Here is a 27,653-nt window from a genome sequence, read left to right on the forward strand (position 1 = left end):
TAATAAATTATTCCAGTTTACCAGTTTTCTGTGTTAGTGTTTTACTTCATTAGTTCAGCTTTTTAAATATTAAATATGTTATAAAAATTATATCTTTTATACATGTTAAAAATATAGGTTCCAAATTATAGATTGTTTATTAATAGGTCATGGGATGTTTATATATTCAAATAATATATATTTACCTATTCCGAATAGGATTTCATTTTTATTATCTATATTATTCTCCCCTTGTGATCACATACATGGAGAATAAATAATACTACACATTTTGCAAACTTTTAGCTTCTGTATCTATAACTAGATAGAGATTTGTGCAAAAGCTTCTGTATTTTTTATGGTTCTAGCATATGTTCAGTAACTGTGCAACACATAAGACAGAGAGAGCAATTATTTTAAGAGGAAGGAAGGAAGGAAGGAAGGAAGGAAGGAAGGAAGGAAGGAAGGAAGGAAGGAAGGAAGGAAGGATCAATGGTTATACCTACCCCATATAGAGAAAGAAGGAAGGATCAATGACTGTAGTCACACTATATGAAGTTTATTCAACTAGCATATCTTTCAGTGCAACCAAATGTGATTTTGTCAGAAACAAGAAGTTGGAACAACCCCCAAATGGGAGTTCTCCAGCTGTCGGTTCTCTGAATTTTTTAAAATCCTTCCAGCATTTCACAAGAGGCTTTGTAAAACGTGGACAGAAAAATATATAAGAAATAAAGTTTCCTCTCCTTGTCTAAAATGGCTCCAACTCAGGGGTGAAATGCTCCCGGTTCGGACTGGATCGCCCGATCCGGTAGCGATGGAGGTGGATGGTTCGGAGAACTGGTAGCAAAAATCCCTGCGCTCCCCCATGCCCAGCTGAGCCGCACAATCATCAGAGGCTTTTTTTTTTTTTACTTTTAAAAGCATTTTTTCTACAACCTCTTTGACCAAAAAATGCTTTTAAAAGTTAAAAAAAAAGCCTCTGATGATCGCGCAACTCAGCTGGGATCGTCAGAAGCATTTCAAAGAAAAAACCCCTTTTTTTTCTTTTAAATGCTCTGACGATCCCAGCTGAGTTGCCTGATTGGCAGAGGCTTTTTAAAAAACCTCTGCCGATCAGGCAACTCAGCTGGGATCGTCAGAGCAATTCAAAGGAAAAAACGTGTTTTTTTTCTTTGAAATACCTCTGACGATCCCAGCTGAGTTGCCTGATCGGCAGAGGCATTTTAAAAAAGCAACTCAGGCAACTCAGCTGGGATTGTCAGAGCCTTTTGAAAGCATTTTTAACAACCCTCTTCACTGAAGAGGTTGTAGAAAAAATGGTTTTAAAAGTAAAAAAAAAAAATGGTCCCGCCCACCCAGTCACATTACCCCTCCCCCCACCAAGCCACACCCACAGAACCAGTAGTAACAAATTTTAGATTTCACCACTGCTCCAACTCTGATTGGCTACAGGAAATTTTCAGAGTAAAAATAAATAAATAAATAAAAAAGAGTTGTTGCTTATTATTACTATGTGCTGAGATGCATTTTTCTCCTGAGCGTATGCTTAGGATACCATGATAGCATCAGGTTTTGGATTAGGACCATTATCTCACCTTTCTCACTAAAGTAATAGCACAAAATTTGTCACCAATTCCAACTACAGTATAAAACCTTTATTTTGTGTCTCTATGTATATCTAGTCAAGAGTTCCTGTCTCAGGCTTGCTACCCCTTTCTTTCAAAATTCTGCACCCGTAAGAGCTTCTCAGATTATTTATAACATAAATAAATCAATACAAATATATGAAATCAAAATAAATTATGGAAGGTTGGAGAGTTATTTCAGTTTCTGAAATAATCTGAATGTGTTAGAATTCCATTGTCATAATCCCCCAAAAGTTTCAGGATTATGGGAAATTATCCAACACATCTGGAGAACATGTGCTATTAGGGAGGCTGGTCTATTCCGTTTGCTAATGCTTACAGTTGCTTTGGAGTTGGGTAACCAAAGCAAATAAATAAATAAAGCTGCTAAAGAAGCTTCATTAGGAATGATCATGCTGCACCCTGAGCAAAACATCTTCTACGCATACCTAGTCAGGAATCTGTTGGCAGACACGGAACAGTACTGCAGATGATCATCCATTTGTGAGAGAAGATGCAATAATCTGGTCCCAAACCATTTAGACTTTATCCTTTCTGACACATTGCAATTTTAACAAGTGAACTGGAAGCCAGAGCAACGTAAACAAAATGGCAGCAACATGTTCTGAGATGCAAATATTGATTGCATGGATCTTATCTCAATATTTATTATTTTTAGTTAATTCTATAGCATGGTAAGTCGGCTGTTATTTTTCAATTCTGCATTTTCTATTCAGATATTATAATTACTTTTAGTTGTAATTATGAAGAAAAACCTTTAAAAAGTGGATTCTAAAAACTTGAGGGTAAAAATATATCATAAAAGTAGACTTCCTTGTTTTCTAACCTTTGATATATATTGCGCTCTCTCCCCTCCCCATATAAAAACATATACATTTCCAAATGGCCTCTAATGAAATAGGATTTTCTATGGTTATGACAAGAAATCTATATCCTATCATTTATATTCCTTGCTGCCCTAAATTTTCTCAATGTATGCTAGGCCCAATTCCTTTTCTCCCATCCATCCTCATCATCACATTGTTTTAGTTTTTACAACTACTTAATGGATGTAGAGCTGCATTATAACTGCATTACTTATTTACAATGTTTTTTAACAACTGGCTTTTCTTGTTTTCTCTTTTTTAAGGGGTTTGTAAGCAAGTTGGATGAATTCATTCAATGGTTAAATGAAGCCGTGGAAACCACAGAAAACTGGACTCCTCCAAAGGCCGAGACAGATAGTCTTAAACTCTACCTGGAAACACACTTGGTAGGACAAAATTATATTGTTACCAAAATCAGTAATAAAAAGCAGTTTCTTTACTGCTATTATCCTGACCTTCATTATCTATTATATATACTTTGGGCTTTCTAGAAATACATAATATAACTCTATGAATTAAAAAGTCAGCCAATTCATGAATGGGGAAAAAGGTAGACTCCCCTTTGCAGGTTTTAAATGTAAATGGTGTAGAACAAATGCTACAGCAGGGTTAAGAAGCCCCTAAAATAATAACATATTCTTACAAATTAATATACACTGCTCAAAGAGATCTGAATGAATGACATAGCCTTATTAAATACTTTGTTCGTTACATACAGTAGTTTTGTGTTCCCTTTAGTTGTTTGAGCAGTGTATAAACTACTGTATGTAAAGAACAAAGTATTTAATAAGGCTATTTCATTCATTCAGATCTCGGATGTCTTTTGCTTGTGTTCCCTTTATTTTTTTGAGCAGTATAGTTTTTATATTTCAATAAGTCACAGGTGAGATGGGAGGTATAGAAATTTAATAAATAAATAAATTGTAAACAAGAATTTTATAATAGTAATGAAGTCCTTTTTGCATTTTTAATTGTGCTGTCAGATCATTTAAATCTTTTTATAGTGTACATTTTTATTTATTTATTTAGGAAATTTATATAGCCGCCTACTCACTCACAGCGACTCTAGGCATTATAATATGAACTTTATAATATTACCTCATTACCTCAAAATCTAAATAATGCTGGAAGAAATATAATTATTATATTTACATCCTCCTCCTCCTTTAATGACCCCATTATCCCTTGCGTGGTGGAGTCTGGGCAACTGAATGGAGCTGAGTGTTTACTGGCCGAATGCCCTTCCTGTTGCCAATGCGGAGGGTTTTTTCATGGTGTGCCCAGAGAGAGAAATATTTGCCTCAATTTAGGATTGAACTCACAGCCTCCTGATTGTGAGGTGAGAGCACCAACTCTAGGCCACCACACCACTCCACTCATAGTTATTATATTTGCATGAAAATATAATTATAATTGCATGAAGAAATTTGGAATCCATTGACAAAAGCAATAAGAGGAATAGGTGGATGGATGGACAGATAGATGTAGACAGAGAGATGGCTATTGAAGAAGAGTAGAGATCCAAATTCGAGTTCCAGATAATGGTGGTACATTAGTTTTCAATATCAGACATTCCATTCTCGAAGCAATTAATTTTTGTTGTCTACCACACTGTATGTTAGGGGAATTAAGCTGCAATCCTATAAACATTCTCCTTCAAATCAGTATTACCTTTCAATAGACATGCTTCACAATTGCACACTTTAGGATAGAATTCAATTAGACATGCTTCTCAGTGGGCACATATATGATTACATTGCAAAATTTTAATGTAGTGTCTTGTTTGTAGTTGAAAGATAGAGCTAGTCAATGCTTTATATTAATTATAATGTCATCTTTTCAATTGATATTGTTTTGGCAGAAACTCTAATCTCTATTTAAGCAGAAGTCTATGAAATTAAATTCCCATGAAGTGCAGTGTCAAAATTATCCTGATAGAGTATTTGAAGGAGCAGGTGCCTGAACTCATTATGTGAGACACATGACAAAGCTCTTCATAGTGAGTCTTGGATAGATCCTCACATAAAACATTTGGCGGAACTCATGCTGCTGCAAAAGAAAATCTTTTGTATGTGCCTACACTAGTTTTTCTTCTGTGAACAAAGAGAAGGGACTTGTAATTTCTCCTTTCATGGACTTTGTTCAACATAAGATTGGAAGAGACTCATTACAATAGTAGGATATGTCTATGCTTGCATAATAAAACTGATATATTTGTGTATGTGCCTTTAGCACTGGTATTAAATGCATATGTAATATCAGTGCTTTCAGTGGTGGCTACCATGGCCTTGTTTGTGGATCATGCTGGAAAGATCAAAGGGTTAATTAATCCATCACCTATTTTCATAGTGGCCGACAAGATACCATCAGGAAGCATACAAGCAGGTTATGACTGTAAGAGTATCTTCTGGCTTTCTGATCTCCAGCAGTTGTTATCCAGAAGAATATTACCTCAGATACTGAAAATAATATGAAAATTAGTTTTATTCCCCATGATAATTCTTTTGTGCAGCTGTCCAAGCTAGTAAGCATCACTGTATCTTCTTGCAATGAATTTTATCTTCTGAATCCCTGCTATTCAGGTTGACTGGATTACTCCATTTTAGGGAGAAAAACCGGTTCATATCCACTTTCACCAGTCTTATTTTTATATGTCAAGTGTTTTCACCTTCTTATTTTATCCTTCAATGTAACATTTCTTATAAAGTTGTTCCAATGTTATGACTATTTAGTTTGCTCTTTTTCATATCTTTCCCACCTCTACAATATATTTTCCAAACCACAGAACTAAAGCTGAACACAGCACTCAAAATTATAAATCATATACCATATTTTTCAGGCTATAAGACACAATCCCCCTCCCCAAAAGTGGGTGGAAATGTCTGTGTGTCTTATAGAGTGAATGTTGCTGAAGCCCCGCCCACCTGCCACCCCCCATCCTTCGGCCTCTGCCTCCTAGCAATTTGCCTCCTTGCAGCAAACAGCAAACAGCCTGGTCAGCTTCAGCACCGCCTGATTTAGGACGAGCAGCTGATTGGTGGTTGGATCTGCCTCCCAGAATACCACCAATCAGCTGTGGAGATTGCCGCTGCCCATCGGCGCCGTTGCTGACCAGGTTGTTTGCTGTTTGCTGCAAGGAGGCAAATTTCTGGGAAGCAGAGGCAGAGACAGATTTTTTTTTCTTGTTTTCCTCCCTAAAGCTAGGTGCTTCTTATAGTCTGGAGTGTTTTATAATCTGAAAAATACGGTAATTCACACAAAATAGGGCATTATACAGTTCATATATTTAATTCCTTTCTCACAGCAACTGAACACTGAGTCACCATTTTGTTGACATATTTACCATAATGCCAAGAATCTTTTCAAGCCCATTTGTAATCTATTCAGATCTCATGATTTGAGTTTTTCTGTCTTTCTAAATCATTTAATTAATTAAGTTACATAAAGGCAGTTTCCTCCAGTTTAGTGAGATTCTTTTGAAATTTTTCCTTTTTTAAAACCCTGGAACAATTTGGAATTACATAATCTTAGCCACTGCACTGCCAGTCTAACATCATGTCATTTTAAAGAAATTTAAAAGCTTTGGTAGAAATACTGTATGTAACCCAGGAGAATTCTACAGTTTTATGTTAAACCACTAGGGTGCCTTGCTCAGCAGTGAAATATAATTATAGGCCTGCTCATTGGACATGAAAATGACTACTTCTCATTTTTTAAGGACAGGAACACAGGGCAGGCTCCTCAGTGCACCCCAAGCATGGTGGGAAGGCAACCTCCACTCATCTTTTTTTTTTTTTTTGCTATATATCAAAGCAGGTATTTTCCAAACTCCATCAGCAGAAGCAGATTTATGCAGATTGCCTGTTGCATTTTATTTCATTATAGGTAAATTTCCCCATACTTATTAGTTAATATTCTGGGGTAGGACTCAGGGGTGGGTTCTACTTACCTTTACTACCGGTTCGCAATGGGGCCGTGTGCACGTTCCCACTTTGCTTATGCGCATGTGCACTCTTCTGCGCATGCATAGAAGCATTTTGATGATGTCAGGGTCGGTGGGCGGGGCCTCCCACCGGTTTTACTACCAGTTCTATAGAACCAATGTGAACTGGGGGCAACCCACCACTGGTAGGACCTGCCTCTCCTTTGGTATCACTGATCAGCATCTCCTATAACCATCTTGTCTTGGATTGCTGGCCTGATTGTGCTCTTCCAAATGTAAAACTTTTTATACAAAAAGGTTTTTTTTGTATAAAAAAACCTGTGGACTCTAGACTAAAATCAGAGAGGATTGGTTGGTCAAAGAGCAGACTTTTTGTTTCCTTTTCGAAAACTACCCTACCAATGGAGCAGCAGAAAGATAAAATGGTCTTTCAGTTCACAGGATGACCAGTGAAATTGTGAAATAGTGAAACTCCCAAATGCTGGGTAAAAATTGACAAGAATTCCATAAATTTCTCCTTTGGATTCAAATGACAACAAGAAAGGTAAAACTATCTACTGTTTTATATAAGATTGGCAAATCTCTATCCAAAAGAAGACAATGGCTCACAGACAAGGGCTATAACTGGAAACTATATGTCCATAGAAAGAGCCATTTATGCAAAGGAATATAATTGGTATCCCCCTCCCCCCAATATAGCTAAGAGTGGAAAGAAGCAGGAGGAATCTACCAACCAGGTTCAATCGTAACTCATATGACCAGCATCATTGCCAAAACTAAGAAATGGATCGAAAGCTAAACAGGAATATCTTTAGCCAGCTTCATTCTCAGCTGGTTCAGCACAGGAGGCAATCAGCTTATGACTGCTACATGGATGCACCCATTGGAAGATGTACAGCAAAGGCAGTCACGTGTTCTATTAAATTACTGGGGTTGAATATTCAGCTAATCTATTGGACATTTGGACCATCTTTTAAAAGCTGATAATACACAGAAAACCATGCACCTGTCCTCCGCAGGACCTCATCCTTAATGTCCACCTGGTGACTATTGCCTTGTTTTGTAATACTGAAAGAAGTTACAATGGCAATAGAAAATTTGCAACAGCAGTTTCAAATGATGTAATAGTTTAGTCCTTATGAAAGATGATTGTTATCTTTGGACCAACTATAAGGATGTAAGAAGAACTATGCTGTGGCAGACAAATGGTTTAATTCATCCCTTATTTTGTTTCAGAGTGGTGAACCAGTTGTACAAAGTAAGGAGAACTGCTATACATTAGCCATTCAGTTGATGTTCCCTAAATACTAATGCTGCTCAGTCTGGATAGTTTTCTCTGGAAAGTGATAAACTCAGCTTTGATGACTAAAGAAGAAAAAGACACATACCTGACTGAAAATAATATAGCAAACAGCTACCATTTATTTTGCTCTTGTTTGCTGTGACACTTGCAGGTTGTGAAAATAGTTTCCCCCTTAAGACCGATGTGTTATTGGTTAATCTATTGCTAGATTTTGCTATATGTGCTTTGCAGCAAATTAGACTGAATTTTGTGCAACTGTAAAATTGCAAATCAAGCCCCAGAGTTTTGGCCCATCTTTATTCATCATATTTTATTTCTTCAGTCAACATTATTACTGGTTAATAGGTGCACCTGTAAATCAAGCTGCATTGTGTACTTGATATGTTATGTTAAGTGAATCTTTTCTAGGGCAGCAAGTCTATTTTTTCTAATGAAGAAGAATATCTCATCTTTCCCAATTTTCCTATCAAACACATCTACATCATCTTGAGGCAGCATCACATCCAGCTGCATCAATGCTCTGCTTCAATTATATGAAATTACCCAAACTCCTCTGGGGTCCTTTAGGTTTTCTTTGCTATATGAGGCGCCTTCATGTACATCTCTTGTGAAGTGCATGATTACAAACTATTCAACACAAGCCTGTTTTAAGTAAACAGTAAATTAAATATTGTCAGAGCTTGTTCAAGCTTGCATCTATGAAAGGAAGTCTCAAAAAGAAAAAAAAAAGATTTCATGGAAAGTAACGCTTTAAGAAAAGTAGCTGCACTAAGACTCCAGGCTTTTCCCTTATTTGGGAATGCTTGATCTAGTTTATATTTTTGGCTTAGGATAATTTTCATCTAGGTTTCAGCTTGATTTGCTTAATAGTATTAACGTTATTTAAATATATTACATAACTTGATTTATAAAAGCAAAAAGCTTAAATTCCTAAAATAGAGAAAATCATTATTTCATTCTGTGTGAGAAATTCAGTACTACAAAATACAAACATAATATTGCACAAATTTAAGCATTAGCTTTTGGATATATATTTTTTAAAGAAAATATTTATTTAACTCCTAAGAACTATTAAAAGTAGGATATGTAGTACAGCTCTTTTGTTTTTCTTATGCATCAAACAGTAGAAAAACTGATTTCCTCTTATATGTTTCCTCTGATCTATTAGTTTCTTCAGTTGAGCTAAGGGAAAATATATGGCATATGTAAGAATACTAATAGTCTTCCATAAAATGAAGCTCTGCAAAGAAAGTCATCCTCCTCCAGCATTGTAGACCTATGTTGAACAGAGATAGATATCCTCTAATATTTCATTTAACTGAGCAACTGGGAAACAACTTGAAAATTATTGGGCAGTTGATTCAGAGGCAATATCTATAATACATCAAGTCATTTTTTTTGATTAAGCTATGTGAAAATGACATTTCTGAATGTAGTTTTTCTCTTGTACGTTCATGTCATTTTACATGGAAGCATTTTAATGGCTATGCCTTAAACCATTACAAAAGAAAACTGGGATACAAATATGATATATTTATGCATGCAAGCATTCATGTTGTGATGATCTAAATTAAGTCATAATGTGGTTTCTACAAAACACAAATTACCTGTAATGAAATTTTCATAAAGTGCCACCAATGTGGTCATTTTCTAGCACAGAACTATTTTAACTATTCACTAAGTCATATCTAAATGTGGAGCTCATGGCATATCAACAATGGTAACAGTTTAATACTGCATAGTTTACTTAATCAATGTGACAACTGAGAGCCAACCACTAGTATTGGTAATATTTGCACCAGTGTCCTGGTGAATACATGGACTTGTACTTTTCTTGGCAAGATTTTTCAGAAATGGATTGCTATTGCTTTCTTTCTAAGGCTGAAAGATGGTGATTCGCCTCAAATCAAGGGTGAGTTCTACTTACCTTTACTACCGGTTTGCTCGGGTGCATGCGTAGATCACCTATGATGACGTCTGGGTCAGTGGGTGGACTCTCCCGCTGGTTTTACTACCAGTTCTTGCAAACCGGTCCAAACCGGGGCAACCCACCATTGCCTCTAATCATACAGTTGGCTTCATTCTCAAGGCTGGATTAGAATTTATAATCCATAGGTTCTAGGCAAGAGTTTTAACCAAACTGGTTCTCGATCTAAATGTAACATCTTCCAACTTTTTTTTTTACATTTATTACATCCACATTTAAGCTTATAGTTCCTTCTTTATGGTACATTCAATAGTTAACTCAGATATGTTATGATTATTCCTGCCTTCCTTTATGGAGGAAGACTGATGTGACTTCATAATCATGACGGGGTTCCTAAAAATCCCATTGAGCGTGAAGTGCAACTGCACTATTTGCTGAAGTATCTGTTTTCTTAACAGTTTAGATATAGGACCTACTTTAAGTCAAATTATAACCAGGTAAGGTGGATGACCTCCTTTTTTATTTGCTAATTATCACTATAAAGCATCTATGGCATGAAGCCTAGTTATCTGAGGAATCACTTACCTCTTGTGGTTTCTGCCTAACTGATGGACAGAGTCAGCACACTCTGGGTCTCCCAGATTAAATCATGTCATCTTTTGGAATTCATTAAGTGCACCTTTTCTGTCATACTGCCCGTCCTCTAGAATAAGGTCCTCCCTGAGATCTGGATAGCTCCCATCTTGATGGCATTATGGAGGGCCTTAAAGACTGTGGGTTCTCCAAGGCTTTGTTGTAGGGTATATGGAATTCTCTTGCTCAAGAGTTTTGACATGTGTTGTATATGTTTGGTTGTGAGTTGTCCAAGCTACTGTTTTCTTAATTCCTGTTTGTTACTTACTTTAATGTTGTTTTATTATTTTATTTTACTTTGCTTTTATATTGTAAATTGTCCAGAGTAACTGGGTGGCACAAATTGATAAATGAATAATAATGAAAAGCAACTAGACACTATTGGAAATGGGTTGGACAGGAGGTAGACCATCATAGGAAATATCCTAAATTGTCTGATTTACCAGTATCAAGCATTAGTTTTGGCTTCCTCATATACAAACAGGAGGGTGAGGCAAAACAACACAAGAACTGATCTGGAATATAAAGAACTAAACCATGGAATATAAAGAGCTGTGAGAAAGGGTAATTATAGGGCAATTCAGGCTAAAGGGACTGTAAGTTACAGATAAAATTATACAATTTATAATGGTACATTATAAAGGAACAACTCCAGGACCTTTTCCCACGTTATATATTTTAAAGGTATACTTTACTATCTCAAGTGTCGTGGATGAATTCAGAAGGTGAGATTCAGTGGAACCATTTGTAACTGACAAATATAGTCATGTACCATTCTGTTCCGTCTAATTTCCCAGCAAATTTGCAGCTGCTGACATATGGCTCTTGTATGTATTGGCAACTTATTTGACTACTCACAAAATTCATTACTATACACATTAATTACAGCATATTGGTTACCAATTGGAAATCATCTTTTGGAAAGGTTTCTTGCCAAGAATACAGAATGATACCATAGACTTTTTAAAGATGCAATTAATTATTGATTGATGGCAATTGAAATCAGAGATCTAGGACTGACTTCTGCTCTTTCTCTGTCCTAATTTTAATAGCATATTCAGGTTTGCTCCTTAGAATCAAGAAAAGAATCCTGAACATTTTAGCCTTCTCAATCTATATCACAAGAAAAGTGGTGTTCCTGAAGACATGGGCAGAGTAATTAGGAAAAAAATGAAATTGCTTGAAGTACATTTGTAATCATAAGTGGCTTTAGAGAGAGACTTTGTCAGGCCTAACATTTTAATAAATTGTGAGGAAAGCTAAGTAGATAAAGGAATAGGGGTCTACATTCTCCCCTTGATTGAGTACTGTAAATTTATAAAAATAAGTAAATTGTATTCTGTTTGTATTAAAAAAAAAACCAAAATCAAATAAAAGTAGAAGGTCTTTGCAAAACCACAATCTTAGTTACTTTATAAGTAAACACTGGAGATCTTACACAAATCAACAATTATAGTATGAAGAAAAAGAAGTTGCAGCAGATTAATTGCATTGATTGGTTTCAATATTTTGTATTAATACATTTTAATATATACTGTAATTAATACATTTAATTACATTTAAATGTAATTAATACATTTTAATATATACTGTACTGTACATTTATTTAACTTGTTCTTTCACCAGTATTTGAAATACATCTGAAAAAGATAGCTGCAACAGTAAATTTTATAGGACACTATTATTCCAGAGGTAGCCTAGGGCTCTGGTTTTTCATAAAAACTAATGAATTTCTAGATTTGTCAGCTGTTTCAACCAGATGCACTTCAGTAATTTAATGGAAACATTTTCAATTCAATTCCAAAATATCAATAGCTTTTAGTATTGAAAATTAATTTGGATATATAGCATGGTGGTTCTTGATAACAGTAGCAAATATTTTAGCACACCTGCTTTATATTAAAAATGTATCCATACCATTTCATACTTAAATATAAAAGCATCTCCCTTTCTTTTTTGCAGAGTTTTAAACTGAATGTAGACAGCCACTGTGCATTAAAGGAAGCTGTTACAGAAGAAGGATGTCAACTTCTCGATCTTATAGTATCTCACAAATCAGGTAGATTCTTCTGAAATATTGCAAGTCTTTATGTCCCCAGACTATTAAAGAATAAAGAAGCATTGCTGTAAATTACTGCATATATTCACTTCCTTATGTATTATTAATATTTACATTATCACTTTGACCTTCAAGATTTATAAATGTTTCATATGCTGCATACAATGCTGTGATACTTATAAAATGAAATACTGCTAGCAAATAGTCTGTTCATTTTATTTTGGTCTTGCTGTTGAGCTGACTTTCAATTGAAATTACATCATTGAAAACTTCACATTGACGTGTTCTTTGATGTAAGTGCTATGGAAATGTCATTAAGATGATAAATTAGGATTTTATATCTATACATACATATATTTTTACATAGCTAGCATGAATAATTACACTGATGAAGCTCCTTTGCTATTTAAACTAATTCTTACTGCAATTTTAAAGGATGTATTAAGAAATATTAGGAGTGATGATTTTGGACAGTTGTGCATGCAATTTTCAATATAAGCCTGGATAAGTCAGGAATTTTTTGCCATAATTTTTCACGGTCTGGATTTAATCAAAACACTCTGTATTGCTAAAAATTGCTAGCATTATTTTGGGTGATTTTTTCTTTTGTTTTTTTCCTCAATAAAACGAAGGATCTGAAAGATTTTTCTGTGTTTCATTTGTATTTTGTAACTTATTAACCTGGCTATCTAGAACCTAAAATAGCATCACCTTCCATGTCCAATTGACCTGCATAAGTTTCTGGAGCTTGTAAAACCATACCATGGTCTCATAAACTGACCATATAAGTAATTATTTGTCCTTAAAGATGAGCAACAACAAATATCTGCTGTTTAATATCTGTGAACAGCAGACAACAGAATGTTATTTTTTTTACTGTTCTATATGAATCTGAGATTAAATATTATTTTCCTTTGCTGACTTCAGTCACTGCTGTCTATATGTCGCGTTTTGATCCTATCTCATTCTTTGCAGTGCCAGTTTGTTAAAATTCCTGATCTGATGTCTCTGTAGAGAATGCCAGAATATTTAAGGCGAAAGGATTTTTTAAAATTTCCCCTAAGAATCCTTGCCTTTAACAAATGAGGTTCTTCAAATGATAACGTTGAACGTATGACTTAATTTCTTTCTCTCGTTTTTGGAGAAGGACTGAAGGACATGCTGCAGATGATTGCGAGTCAGTGGAAGGAACTACAGAAGCAAATCAAACGACAACACAGCTGGATTCTTAGGGCTCTGCGTATCATCAAAGCGGAGATACTGGCTACTGATGTGTCTGCAACGGATGAGGAAGGGACTGAGAGCCCCAAGGTAAGTGGCTTGAAGTTTGTCTTATTTCCTCTTATTCCAGCCTCCTTTTGAACTAGGGCATCACTGAAGTTTTTTTTTCCACCCTAAGGCTTTTCATTTCTATTGGGTAAAAATTGTACAAACAAAATAAAATGTGTCTCTCTGAAACAATATCCATTCTAAAAGGCAGAAACTTTTTACATCTTTTAGACAAACTTCTCCGGGTGCAAATCTAGAAGGGGCAGGGAAAGGGATGTAAAATATTTAGTAAACAAAACATACAGTATCTTTAACATGAATAATCAGAATGGTTTTAAATTGTTTTGTTGCAACTATAAATCACCATAATCAGTGCAATCACTCAGCTCTGACATCCATTAGCCGCTTGGTTACAGCAAATTAACAAAGAAGAGAGAAAGTGATTCATTATCTCATTCCTGTTAATGACTATCAGATGCATTGCCTAATTAGGGGATGGCCATTGCAGTGGGAAGAAGGTCATATGCTCTGCCACAAATCTTTTTTGCTTGGAATTTAAGCCTTCCACAATGGTGCATGTGTTGAATACATATCAATAATATATTGATATCTAAATCTATTTTTTGAGGACTTCTTTGGGGACAATGAAAGCCACCTCCCCCTTACTCCTATGCTAGGAATATGTTGATGGAAGAAACAGAAAACTTGCTGCAAGATGAATCATATTGTTATGAATTATATTCTAATACTTTTTTCCCCAAAAGAGGAAAAATGATACAATTTTAGGGAAGCACATATTTAAAATGTTGCGGAAATGTTGAAAGTGTTGATGCAGTGATTGTAAGCCTTGGACTATTTTTATTTTCTTTAACAGAGCTGTGATGTAATTTATACTATACACTATGATGTCACAGGGACTATCCAATAGCTAAATACAGCAAGAAAATGTTGTGTGCAGAAAGCTCTAATGGAGTGGATTAATATTATACTCCATATCAGTTGAGGAGTTTTATAATTAAATAATAATTAAATAAAGATTGGGTTGTATTGATAGTTAACCCAACATCTTGTCTGTTTAATAGTTGCTTGATTCCTCCAAATGTTAGAGTGGATTTGATAACACACAGGAGAACAGAGAGGAATTCCATTCTTCCAACAGTGTAATTTTGTCAAATGGACAGATATCAATGGATTTCATCCTTAAATTCTGATTTCTGTGTGTCCTTTTAGGGGCAGGATCCTTCTTCTAAAGAGCTTAAGGTAGATATATTTTTTCCCTGTTGAGAATATATTTTGGCCTTTGAATAGCATGTTACAGTCAAAACTGAAAAAATAAATAGAACTGGGACACACTACTTCCCTAATGGACAAGACCAGAAGGAAAATGAAAATTTGAAAAATTACTTGGAAGCTCTTGAGATTTTTTTATTGTGATTTAATTAATAATTTCATATTTATTTAAGTATTTATTTACCGAATTGTCTGTGATGCTGCAGTCATAAAATAGGTACACAAGAAAAGAAGTATAAAAGGTTTATAGGGAATTTATAAAACCTTCATGATACAGTAAGAATAATAATCAAAAGCAACAATTTATCTAAAAAGGGACTAACATCCAAAGCAAATTCCTAAAATGGGGGCATTTAATGACTGATTTTTAAAATCCCTGCATAATTGCTCTGCCTTAAACTGCTTCAAGGTCAGAGCCAGTTGAATGTCCAAGATAAAGATAGTCCATTGTAGAAGGACCACCCTGATTTCAGGGAGATAAGGAATCAAAAGAGTTTCTCTTAGGATGCACATATTGGACAGGGTGATTGTAGTTGTAGATGAGCCTGCAAGAACTTCAGTGCCAAACTTTTGGAATTTAAGAGATGAATCTCTATTGGTGGCTGATGCAGGGGGGTCTATGACAATTCACCACAGCCAACTTGCCACAGCCAACTTGCCATGGCCAACTCACCACAGCTAACCTGCCACAGCCAACTCGCTGCAGGACAAGAGTTACACTAATACCAAAGAAATGGTAGAATAGAATCATTAAAGAAAGGATGCAAAAGGAGAGACAGAATGAAATGTGAATGGCAAAAATTAAAATATTTTTTATTTATTTTAAATTATTAAATAGAATTGTTAAATTGTCCCACAGTGAGTTTCCACAGCAAGTTGTCCATGGTGAATTGTCCTGCAATGAGTTGGCCATGATAAGGTGGCTGCGGTGGGTTGGCCGTGGCAAGTTGTCCCATTCTCGATGCAGGGCTTCCAACAAAGGTAAAATGTGCTCTTGAAGCCTAGAGCTAGTTAACATGTGGGACACTGCATTTTATATCGACTGCCATTTCCAGGTGGACATTACAGGCATCCCCTTGAAGGTGCATTGCATAGTCCAGATGAGTATGATTTACTGTTGTATGATCCATCTAGGATCATATTTGTCACATGATTACATGAATTAAATGTGACAATATTTGAGCTCACCCCTCCAGAACCATAAAATGAAACTAGGTCTGGGTTAAGCCCATTGAACTCCATCTGTTACTTGTCATAATACAGCCCTATGATTACTAAGACGTATATCTATCTAAATTCAGCAGGATAAATTATCTAATAAATGCAAATAGAATTAGGATTTCAGCAAAAGAATGGGTAGACTGGTAAGACCCATGATAGTTTTTATTTCTTACAGTGGTCAAATGGATGCCTCTAAAGTGCTCATAAGAAATTCTAAGGCAAATCATTTTGGAAGCATACTATTGCCAAAGTAGTGTAAGATTGAGTCTCTAAGACTAATAGCTCTTAGTAGATTGTTTTCCATGAATGTATCCATCTCATTTTAAAGCCATCCAAAATGGTGACGTCCACTATATAATATGGTAAGGAATGTTGAAGAAATATTTTCTTTTGTTGGTTTTAAATTTTCCAATTGTATGACCCCTAGTCTTAATGTTTTGAGAGGGACACCCCCCAACAAAAGAATTCTTTTCCCTTTCATTATTTCCATGCTTTTTCCATGGCCTGCATAATTTTATGTATCTCAATCATATTTTCCTTCTATCACTTTCTTTCCAAACTAAAGAATCCCAAACTTTCCAGCTTTTTCTCATGATAAAGAAGTTTGAGACCATCTTGGTAATTGTAATAAGTGTCTCTATATCTTTTTCTAGTGGCCTTATACCTTTTTCGAATGGGGAAAGAAAACTTGTATGCTCTAAATACAGATATACAATATATTAATTTAAGGGTATTATACTGTATATTTGACATTTTCATTGAGTTCATTAGGCAAGATTTTTTTCTTGAGTAGTTTGAGACAAAGTCTCTATCAATCTGTATATAAAATTAGAATTTTTTTTTTTGCTCAAGCATGCATTATTTTGCAGTAATTTGATTTTTAGCAATTCATAAAAAGACAGCTCTTTCATTTTTTAAAAAATTACCTATTTCTTCCTATTTGCCTGGAAAACATTAAGCCAACTGGCCTATAATTTCTTGGATAATTCTTGGGTCCTCCTCCCCCACCATATGTCACATTAACTATCTTCCAGTTTGGGAATGTTCAGTCCTCTGTCATCAGAGTTATCCAATTTCACAATAAGATGATTTTGCCCAATTTATTAAAAAATATAAAAATGTATTGTACAACCACTGAGAAGTAAAAACCATATAATAAAATCTATGGGTAGTTTAAAAGCTACAACAGGTCCCAATATGTGAAAACAATCTATATGGCCAACTAAAAGAACAAGAATGGAGCTAATTTCATTTCCTTGGGTGGATTTCTACAATTAGGTTGCTGCTGAAAAAACTCTGCCATAAATAAGCACTGATTATACTTTTTTAAAAGACTTTGCAGCAAGTCTTTTGATGGAAGTACCAATTCAAGAAGGATTGACACCAGGGGAGACAGTATGTAAACTCTTCTGGACCTTAATCATTTTGAATTCTTTTTAAAAAGCCAGCAACAAACAATGAGTCTAAAAATTAATAGGAAGCTGGTGTTGTTAGTTGCGAAGTCATGTCCGACCCATCGCGACCCCATGGACAACTTTCCTCCAGGCTTTCCTGTCCTCTACCATCCCCCGGAGACCATTTAAGCTCACGCCAACTGCTTCAGTGACTCCATCCAGCCACCTCATTTTCTGTTGCCCCATTCTTCTTTTGCCCTCAATCTTTCCTAGCATTAGGCTCTTCTCCAGTGACTCCTTCCTTCTCATTAAGTGGCCAAAGTATTTCAGTTCAGTTGAATTCAATCAGGAAGCTGGTAATATTGTTCAAATGTTGGAATAATGTTATGAAGAAAATATACTTCTGAAAGAACTCTACTAGGGGCCACATTCTATTCTTACTGCAAATTCTTAGCTCCATAGCAGCACTACAGATACAATACAGATACATACCCATACATATAATAATTTGCATTGTTACAACTACAGTCATATATTACAAGAATAACTTATTAAATACAGATCACTGTGGCCAAATCTTTATTCCAAGAAATAGTAAGCTTCAGCTGGCACTCTGATTTAACATGGACAAAAATACAACTGACTGTTCCTGTCATTTGATCTAGAAGCAATACAATTCTCAATAATGTCCTTGTTTTCTACTTGATTATTCTGAGAACTTATTGCTTCATCCACAGTAATTATATAACTACTGAATTAGATTGTTTGCTTATCAATAGCACCTCTTCTTGACAAGTCTAGGCTAAGGATGTTCACTCATACTAAGTTTTTTACTACATTCTAAAAGCCTTCAGGACCTGCAAATTTCAACAAGCATCAGTTGAAAGAGAAACTTAGAGTTGAGTGTTATTCACATATTAATGTGATCCAAGTCTCAAACTTTAAAAGACCTTTCTTTACAGCCTTAGAATATAGGTGTTATACAAAGAAATAAGATAGCACTAGGAAGAACTTCACTGATGAAAAATCAAAGGGACAAGCAATAGAACTACAGTTAGACACACTCAGTAAATAAGTAAATAGGGCTAGAATTGTATTAATCATTTATTTATCTGAGTCAGGCATCCGTGGCAGATAGCATCATGGAGATTACTGAACACTATCCTATATGGCACCGGATTGGATTAACCCTATGGTAAAATGTGCAGCTAATATATTAATAACAAACTGTGGGACTGCATCTCCCCAATCATCTTTATCCATCCCACAAGGTTGCATGCTCCAGGTCCTCCCCCTGCTCTAAAACAGTGCCACCTAATCAGGGTGGGTTCTACTTACCTTTACTACCGGTTCGCAATGGGAGTGTACGTGCTTCTGCGCATGCACAGATCGTCAATTACGACATCCGGGCGTGTGGGCAGAGCCTCCCACCACTTTTACTACCGGTTCTAAAGAACTGGACAGAACCGGGAGCAACCCTCGACTGGACCTAATGGGACCTAGGCTTTTCTCTGTGGCTGTGCTGGTCTTTTAGGATAGCTTGTTCTAGCTGATCTTCAGTGAAGCCACAAAATCCTGGCTTTTCTGCTCTACATTGGTCCAGGATTGTGTGATGTATGAGTGCATCATAAAGAGTGCAGAGAAGAGCAACAAACATGATTAGGGGGCTGGAGGCTCAAACAGATGAAGAATAGTTGCAGGAAATGGGTATGTCTAGTCTAGTAAAAAAGACTAGGGATAACATGACAGCAGTATTCCAATATTTGAGAGGCTGCCACAAAGAAGAGAGAGTCAACTTACTTTCCAAAGCACCAGAAGGCAAGTCAAGAAACAATGGATGGAAACTAAAAAAGGAGAGAAGCAACCTAGAACTAAGGAGAAATTTCCTGACAGTGAGAACAATCACCCAGTGGAACAGCTTGCCTTCAGATGTTACAAGTGCTCCATCACTGGAGATTTTTAAGAAGAAGCTGGACAGCCATTTGTCTGAAATGATATAGGGTCTCTGGCTTGAGCAGGAGGTTGGACTAGAAGACCTCCAAGGCCCCTTCCAAGTCTGATGTTCAGTGTTCTGTTATAAGTATATGTATGCTTTTATTGCCTACCTCTATTAAGTATTCATTACATGTTTTATTTTGTTGAGTATTTGGTTTTTGTATTGTTTTTATGTTTTGCCTTTCTTGCCACCAAAGTCACAGATTGTGAGGACAGTCTTTTAAATATTTTAAATCATTAAATAAAAATACTAGGGAAGGATATAGCTGAACCAACAGAAATGTACTCTTCTTGTGAAATTACCAATAAATACTAATTACTTAGGTGTCCAAGATTGGTTTTTTCTTAATTCATTTTTTTTAAAAAAAAATACAAAGTGACAAGTTGCTCATTAGGCATCACCTGAAATTTGGCTTAGAGACTTTAGTTCTATGGTTGTTGTGTTATAGTTGTTGTTGTTAGTTGCGAAGTTGTATCCGACCCATCGCTACCCCATGGACAACGTTGTTACGCTACTAAATAGGATAGAGAGGGAATTATGAGGGGAATAGTATCAGTTCTGGCTTCTGCTGCCGTTGAAGCCTTGTGACTGGCTATTTAACAGGGAGGGAAGTTAAACGTTATGGTCTGAATCCATAGTTTTTATCTGCCATTGAGCGTATGTCGAAGTTCTGTTCAGCATGAGCACATGGTGAGAAAACAAAAGGTATTCTTTTTGCTGATTCTGCCTTGCTTTGCAATTCATCTGTTGCTCTAGAAGATTCCCCCGGTCCTTTGGAAGAGATCTTGGGTGAGAGATAGGGAACTGCGGGGGAAGGAGGAATTGATAAAGATCATCACCTCCCTCTTTCAGCTAGAGGAAAATCTCCTGTGCATCAAAAGCCTCCTGCTGATAGAAAGAGCACTTCTCTCCGCAGGAGACATTTTCTGAATTCACGATATGTGTTGATTTTTATTAAACAGGCAGTCCTTTGGCTGTAAGATTCTAGTATGCTGTTTATCTGAGAAACTCCGAGCAGTGAAATGGATTTCCATAGGTAATTCCATTACTTTAATGTATATTAATTAATTCTCTTTCCATTCTGTCAGCACTATATAAGTTTAAATTGCTAATGACCGCCCAAGCTCCTAAAAGTGTGTTCCCTCCCTGCGTTTTGGTGGAATGAGAAAACAAAAATCAAAATAAGAAAGATAATAAGAAAAATCCCTCTTGATTTCCACAATACTATTGAGTCCGTAAGAAGCCTGTGAAGCATAATAGAAAATCTAAGAAATACATCTAGGGGGTATTTTCCTTTCCTTTCCTTTTCTTTTTTCACCTTGCTCAGAGACAGCCACAGAGAGCTGATGTTACAAATCTCTAAAGCAACCAGAAATAGTAAGGATTTCAAAGTCTCTAGAAAACTTTTCCCTTAGGAGTTTTTAAAGGAATGTTTTCCATCTTACCATAGGGCCTTTTTATAAGTATATAGGGAGGGCAAAAAAAAAATGAGGCATTCATAGAAATATGAATTACTTTCAGAGAGTCAGATATTGCATATATAGTTCTGCCTTTTATTATGTTGCAGTTATTTTTCTATTTCACAACTGGATGTATAATTTGGGATACATTTTTTTTCATAAAAGTTTTTTTTTTTTTTTTGGCCAAATTAGAGTTAACTCTTTCACTTATAGCATATGCTATCCTTTGACTTTCAAATGGGCGGAAGGGATTATTTACTTAGAAAATTGATATCAAAAATATGATTTCTAAAAGAAATTATCAGTATCAATGCTTTGGAAATGATTTTGATTTTAAAAAATTGAATCTCAGTGTAGAAGAAATGCATTTTATAAATTACTTAAGAACAAAGAGCATATACAATAACCTTGTTTTTTTTTTTTTTTTAATTTGATTTATATGCCGCCCTTCTCCGGAGACTCAGGGCGGCTTACAATGCTTTAAGAAATAGCCTTCATTCTTTTGTATATTTTATACAAAGTCAGCTTATTGCCCCCACAAACTGGGTCCTCATTTCACCTACCTTAGAAAGGATGGAAGGCTGAGTCAACCTTGAGCCTTGGAGAGATTCGAACCAGCAGAAATTGCAGGCAGCTGTGTTAATAACAGGGTGCACTAAACCCTTGTACTAAACCTTGTTTAATTGAACCCATTAAATAAGTTGCATTTTTGTTGTAGTAAAATATTATCTCTTTGTGTGTGGGGGGGTGGGGGGTGTTGATAGACCAAAAATTCTCCCCATGAGTTTCTCCTCAGCATTGTTTCTCCCCTCAGCCCACATACACACTATCCAATTGTTTCCTTCTTCCTTATCTGCCTGGAAAGAAAACCCTGGATTTTCAATATTTCTGCAGAGGCCAAGGTACTCAAGAAATAACTCAGTGGTAAAGAATACAGTGAGCTTTGTATGAAAAAGTTCCAGGTTCAATCTATGGCCTTACTACTAGGGAAGATGAACTTCTTGAAATCCCCTGCAAGCCATATAGAGAATTCTGAGCAGAAGGAACAGCAGGGACATCATTTAATAAGCACAAGCTTTTTTCTTCTTCTTTCGAAAATTTTATATTTCTTACAGAGATATTTATTCGAATGGGGTTTGTTTTTGTTTTGTTTTGTTTGAGCTTCCCCCCCATCATTTATGGCAGGGATGGCGAACCTATGGCACGTGCCCTCTCTGTGGGCATGCAAGCTGTCACCCCAGTTCAGCTCCACCGTGTATGCACGCATGCCTTCCGCCGGCCAGCTGGTCTTCAGGTGTCTGCCACACATGCGCGGGTGGGGCGCATGCGGGGGTGCCTACTCATGCACAAGGGGAGGAGCGCATGCAGGGAGGATTTTTTTCCAGCTTGGCCATTGCCTGATTGAATCCTGAAACCTGTTTTTATTTTTGTAGGATCCTATTCTGCAGTAATTATAAAAATAGTATATTCTATATATCATAAAATGGCATATTTGTCTTCATTTGGGTCTCATTATTGCTGGTGGTACGCCCCTTGTAGAACTACATATGAAAAAGATGTCAAAACTTTTTTAATCAATTAAGATTCATTCATGTAATGAATAACTTTATGATTAATTCCATTCTGAGGGTAGAAAGAGCACAATCTCATATAGGAAAAATGAAAAAAAAATCATTTATTAAAATTTACAATGGAGGAACTTCCTCAATTAGTGCGGTTATATTTTCAGAAAAATAGGGACATTTTCACTGTTTTTCTCAAAATACAGCCACACTAATTTGAGCCATGTATAGAGGTGGAGCTACCTAAGATAGTTAGTTCATCTTCTGCATAATACACATATGTTCAAACTATTGATCCTAATCTACAAAAGCTAAAGTTGATTGGTAAATCTCGGCAAAGAATAGTGAAATGGCAAAGAAAATTGAAAGGAAAGAAAGGTTGAATTGTAGTTGCAAACTGATAACCTATGGCTGGGACTCTAATGTATGTTGATGGTTCAAGCTACACTGCTTTTTCTAGGATACTTTAGTATTATGATACTGAAAAAAATATAATGAATTGATTTAGGTCTTTTGATCAATACAGAGAAATGTCATCCACATGAGGAGATATGTTGCTTTTCTCTAGCTCATTTAAAAAGCTTTTCAACTCTAGACTTCTAATCTCCAAAAGTTCCTATTATGATAAATCTACTATGGTCAGCAGTACTGTAATTGCAGCAATGATTTCTAAATAAGCTATAATTCTTTGCTCATTTACTTGGAAGTAAGTCCCTTTGAACTCTTGTGAGGTTAATTTTGAAGTAGACATATTTAGCATTGCATTGTAAATTCTAGAAGTAAAAAACAGACATATAATTTCTCATAACAATGGTTTGCATACTAAAAGAGTGGTGGCTTAAAATCAATTACTATACTCTAAAGAGAGGCCAAAATACAAAAACAGGGTCCTAAAACTTCATTTAGGATCTTATTTTACCTTATGTTATGTTATCACTCAAAGTTTAAAATAAACTGGAAAATTCCCTAGGCTGCTATGTTCCTTCTATATTCAGCTGCATAGAATTTTTTCAAAGTAGAATGGTTGATAGTCTTTTTAAAGTTCTTCCCAGCTTATTGTAGGCAAGTATTCATTAGAATGAAATGTTAGAGGACAGTTGAATTTAGAAAAACAACAACAATGCAGCCTTCAATAAGATATGCGATTTTCTATTCCTTGTAAAAAAAAAAAAAAAAAAAACATTGCCAGGTATTTAAAACATTCATGGCAAAAAACATAGAGTGCAAAATGCCCTCTTTTCCCATATGTTCATTCATAAAATTTTGACTCAACTTCTACACTTTTGTTTGCTTTTAAATGGATAGGGTACATAGAAGAACAATGCAGGAAGGGGCAGGAAGTTAAAAGCAAGTTAAGTTAAAAGGAAGGAGAAAAGGAAGTTGAGGAGGAGAAAAATGGTTGCTAGTTGAGAAATGCACAGCCTAATTGTGTTCATCAAAATGTTTCTTTTGATTGCTCTTAAGAATTGGTAAAAGGATATCCTTGGTTCCCAGGAATGGATTAGAATCTCTTTTGAGTATCCTCCTATGATACTTAGCAACTGATGGATCTGAGGATTTGTTGTTGGAGTTGGAAGAGGTGCAACAACTGCTAATGCTGACAGTGTTAATTTGAGCCTGTGCTCTATTCCTGGATCACTTGCTAAGAATTAATACCTTGTACAAGTGAGATATAGAGATAGGGACCAGAAGGCACCGATAGAAATAAAGATGAGGAGACTATCCTTCTCTTGCTTCCTTACTTTTGCTGCTGCATGCCTGAGTGTTTTTCTCACTCTTGTGTTTGTGCAGTTTTTTGGGCAGCATCACAGAAATGGTTTTCCACTGCCTTCTTCCAATCTAAATTAAAGCCCTGGTTCTCTCTGAAAGTCTTCCCTCCATGTACTAATCAGGCCTACTTAGCTTCTGGCTCAAATAACATTGACCAGGTCTCATTGATTGCATCATTGACATTGACTGCATCACCTGTTAATGTTGCAATTTTCATATACTCATCTGTACAAAGCTCGCTAAAACACTGATCTGTTGAACAAAGATCAGGATGCAGCCTGGACTGTTATTGCCAATGTTAGTTCTCTGATTTTTCCATGCACACTACACATTACAATGATAAATAAATGGCATATTTAATGTTTCTTTGCTAGGGATGTATACAGTTCCCTCAAGCAGAGGTTAGCTACATCCCAAGGACTCATTGTATGGGCAAGCCATGAAGGAATCCTGGAGAAAAGTTGAGTATTGGAAGGCAGCAACTAGAGCAGATTTCAATAATATCCATAGTGATCAAATGTCTTCTTTTTTTTTCCTACCCTTGCTCCTAATTGTTTGCTCATAGCTACTTTTGATTGCTTCTGGTCCACTTTCATCCATAGCTCTGTGTATGTTCATGGATCCTGTACTGCCATATCAACTGTATAACACATCATATGTACATCTTATAAATTCAATAATAGTAGTTAACTTACAGGAATCCCATGTACAAGACATGGTATTTACCTTCTGCCTATGTTTCCCCTTAGTTGACTACTTACCATACAAGAACTAATATATAGTTTACATGAATAGTAGCTATCCTTAGTAATATCATCTGTGAATTTAATGAATTCTTTTAAAAAATCATTCGTGTTGGTAGTGATCTCTACAACTTGTGGTATAGAATAGCTCTTCTAAATAGTTATTGTTTTTAAATTTTATTTAGAATTGTCCACTTTCTAAATAGTTAGCTTGATTCTAATCACTAAATATTTATTAATGCATTGTTATTCCATTTTTTTTTAAAAAAGTATTGATTGTTGTAGTTATTTGCGGCTTGGTGAATAATAAGGACTAAAGTTTGTATGCATAGGCATTCAGTGTACTTTTTTATCACTTGTTCAGAAAAAACTGATTTAAATCAATTTTCTAGACCACACTAGATTATATATTCATAATTTTTAAAGGAGAAAATACATAGAAAACGCCTTTAGAATCTTTACTGTGCATACACAGCATGCACAGTGTTTTTATTAAATACTTGTTTTCTCTTACAAAAATATACACAGTCGTATCCCTGGAATAATACCGTATTTCAATCAATTTCAATGATTAGTGACTAGTAAACCACTACACTTTTTTCAAAAGCAACTCATACTTTTATGGTATTTGTGTGTTAATTTTTTGTATCTATAGAATAAACTAACACCTTACTGTATAGTGTTATTTTTAATTAACAGTATCTGAATTTTTGCTGTAACCATTATGCTGAAGAAATATTATGTAATAAACTAGATAAGAAATTTCATGTGAACAACAATATCCTTAAATAGACACAACACTTAAATTCTACATGTTTGGATGCCATTAAAACTATTTTAATTACTTTCATAATCCATCTGCTTAGATTTCTTTCTTTCTTTCTTTCTTTCTTTCTTTCTTTCTTTCTTTCTTTCTTTCTTTCTTTCTTTCTTTCTTTCTTTCTTTCTGTTTTTCAGCACAATATAACAACCTTTTTATCTGTGAAATCTTTTAGCTCCACTCCCAGCAGAATACATAAAACATAGCTATTCTGCACCAGGGTGGGCGCAAAGGGAAAAGCAGGTAAAACAATGTTTGAAAGGAGAAAAAAATCTATTTAGACATCGTGAATTTTATATCCAGCTGACTTCAAAATGCTTTATGCTTTGGTAAAATTGACAAGTAAGACTTTTTTTGTGTGTGAAAAATGTGTAATTCCAAACTCAGTGCGTTCCAAGCCTCCATAATAACCACCCTTTCTCAATATCAGGAAAATAAGGAAGAGTGTCCACTTTATGCCTTCTCTCCCAAACAGCTGTGGAGATATGCATTCCTAGCTCATCCTGAGACACTTGGAGCTTTCCACATTTTCACTCTGTGAAAATTTTACATTGCTATGTAGCAATGTAAAAAGAAAAACAAATGTTCTGATATATGTGTATATATATATATGTGTGTGTGTGTGTATATGTATATATGTATATATGTATATATGTGTATATGTGTATATGTATATATGTATATATGTATATATGTATATATGTATATATGTATATATGTATATATGTATATATGTATATATGTATATATGTATATATGTATATATCAGCCACTTCTTGGAAAAGGGTGTTGGATAATTAAGTGTCATAGCTACTAAAGTGCTCTCTCTTGTCGCATGTAATCCCAAGGAGGCATGGTGAGAGACTGGAAATCCCTGTGAAATGTTATCTTATGAGACAGAGAGACAACAATATTCTACAATATTTACATTATACTAGAAATAGAAATTGAGTGTAATTAGTCTGAAACAATAAAATTAAAGCAAGCAGTATTTTTGAATGATAGTTCCAAAAGATAACAAAAGACCTTGACAGCCTAAGAAACATCTGCCTGGGAATTCTAATTCTTGTTTTTATTGTTTCTAACCTAAGAATACCATGAAAAAGAAGACAACATGAAAGCAGCAAAATAGCCAGAAAATGGAATGGGTGTTTTTTTCTCATTAAATAAACTCTGTTTTTAATTCAAAAGATGAACTGCTTTTGAATTGATTTTTTAAAATATTGCCCCAAAATTAATTTTGGGTTCTTGTGATATTTCAAAAATGAAAATGCAGGTATTAAAAAAAAAAAATACAGTATTCTCTCCCTCCCCCCTTTATAAGTTTCTTTAAAACTGACTTGATTGTGTTTTTAGTGCCCAAATTTAGGGGCACTAAAATTACTAAACTATTAAATTATATAAACATATTAAGTTATAAAAATGTAATATACTCAAATGTTAGTTTTTAATTCACTGCAAAGTCTTTGGGATGGAATAATTTAATGTATTCCATAAGTTTCTTCATGATTTCCTTTGACATAAAGACCTTGGAACATAGGACAAATCTTAATTAAAAAAAAGTTTAAATCACAGTGTAAAATGTTGATTTTCTGAGCCAGTACTGCTGCTGTTTTTAGTTTGTTTTTAATTCTCGAAAAGCATATTAAAATTAACTTTTTCCCCATTTGCCTAATGTGTATATAACTAAACTTCCTTCCTACTGTGAGACAGTTTCATTTATTGCTATTCGCAAACAGCTTTAAAAAGATGCATTGTGGATTGGACCA

General features: G+C 35.2%; 1 protein-coding gene across 1 annotated transcript in view; it reads left to right on the top strand.

The window, feature by feature from the left end:
- AKAP6 (A-kinase anchoring protein 6) overlaps nucleotides 1-27,653 on the top strand; it is a 233,008-nt gene that overhangs the window by 43,039 nt on the left and 162,316 nt on the right. The window contains exons 4-6 of the mRNA XM_070935849.1: nucleotides 2,758-2,880; nucleotides 12,263-12,359; nucleotides 13,507-13,670. Coding sequence (XP_070791950.1) covers nucleotides 2,758-2,880; nucleotides 12,263-12,359; nucleotides 13,507-13,670 — 384 coding nt within the window. The remainder of the gene's footprint in view (nucleotides 1-2,757; nucleotides 2,881-12,262; nucleotides 12,360-13,506; nucleotides 13,671-27,653) is intronic.

This window comes from Pituophis catenifer, unplaced genomic scaffold (genome assembly GCF_029215685.1).
Source record: "Pituophis catenifer annectens isolate HBS135680 unplaced genomic scaffold, rPitCat1.0.hap2 SCAF_1, whole genome shotgun sequence".
Classification (NCBI taxonomy): domain Eukaryota; kingdom Metazoa; phylum Chordata; class Lepidosauria; order Squamata; family Colubridae; genus Pituophis; species Pituophis catenifer.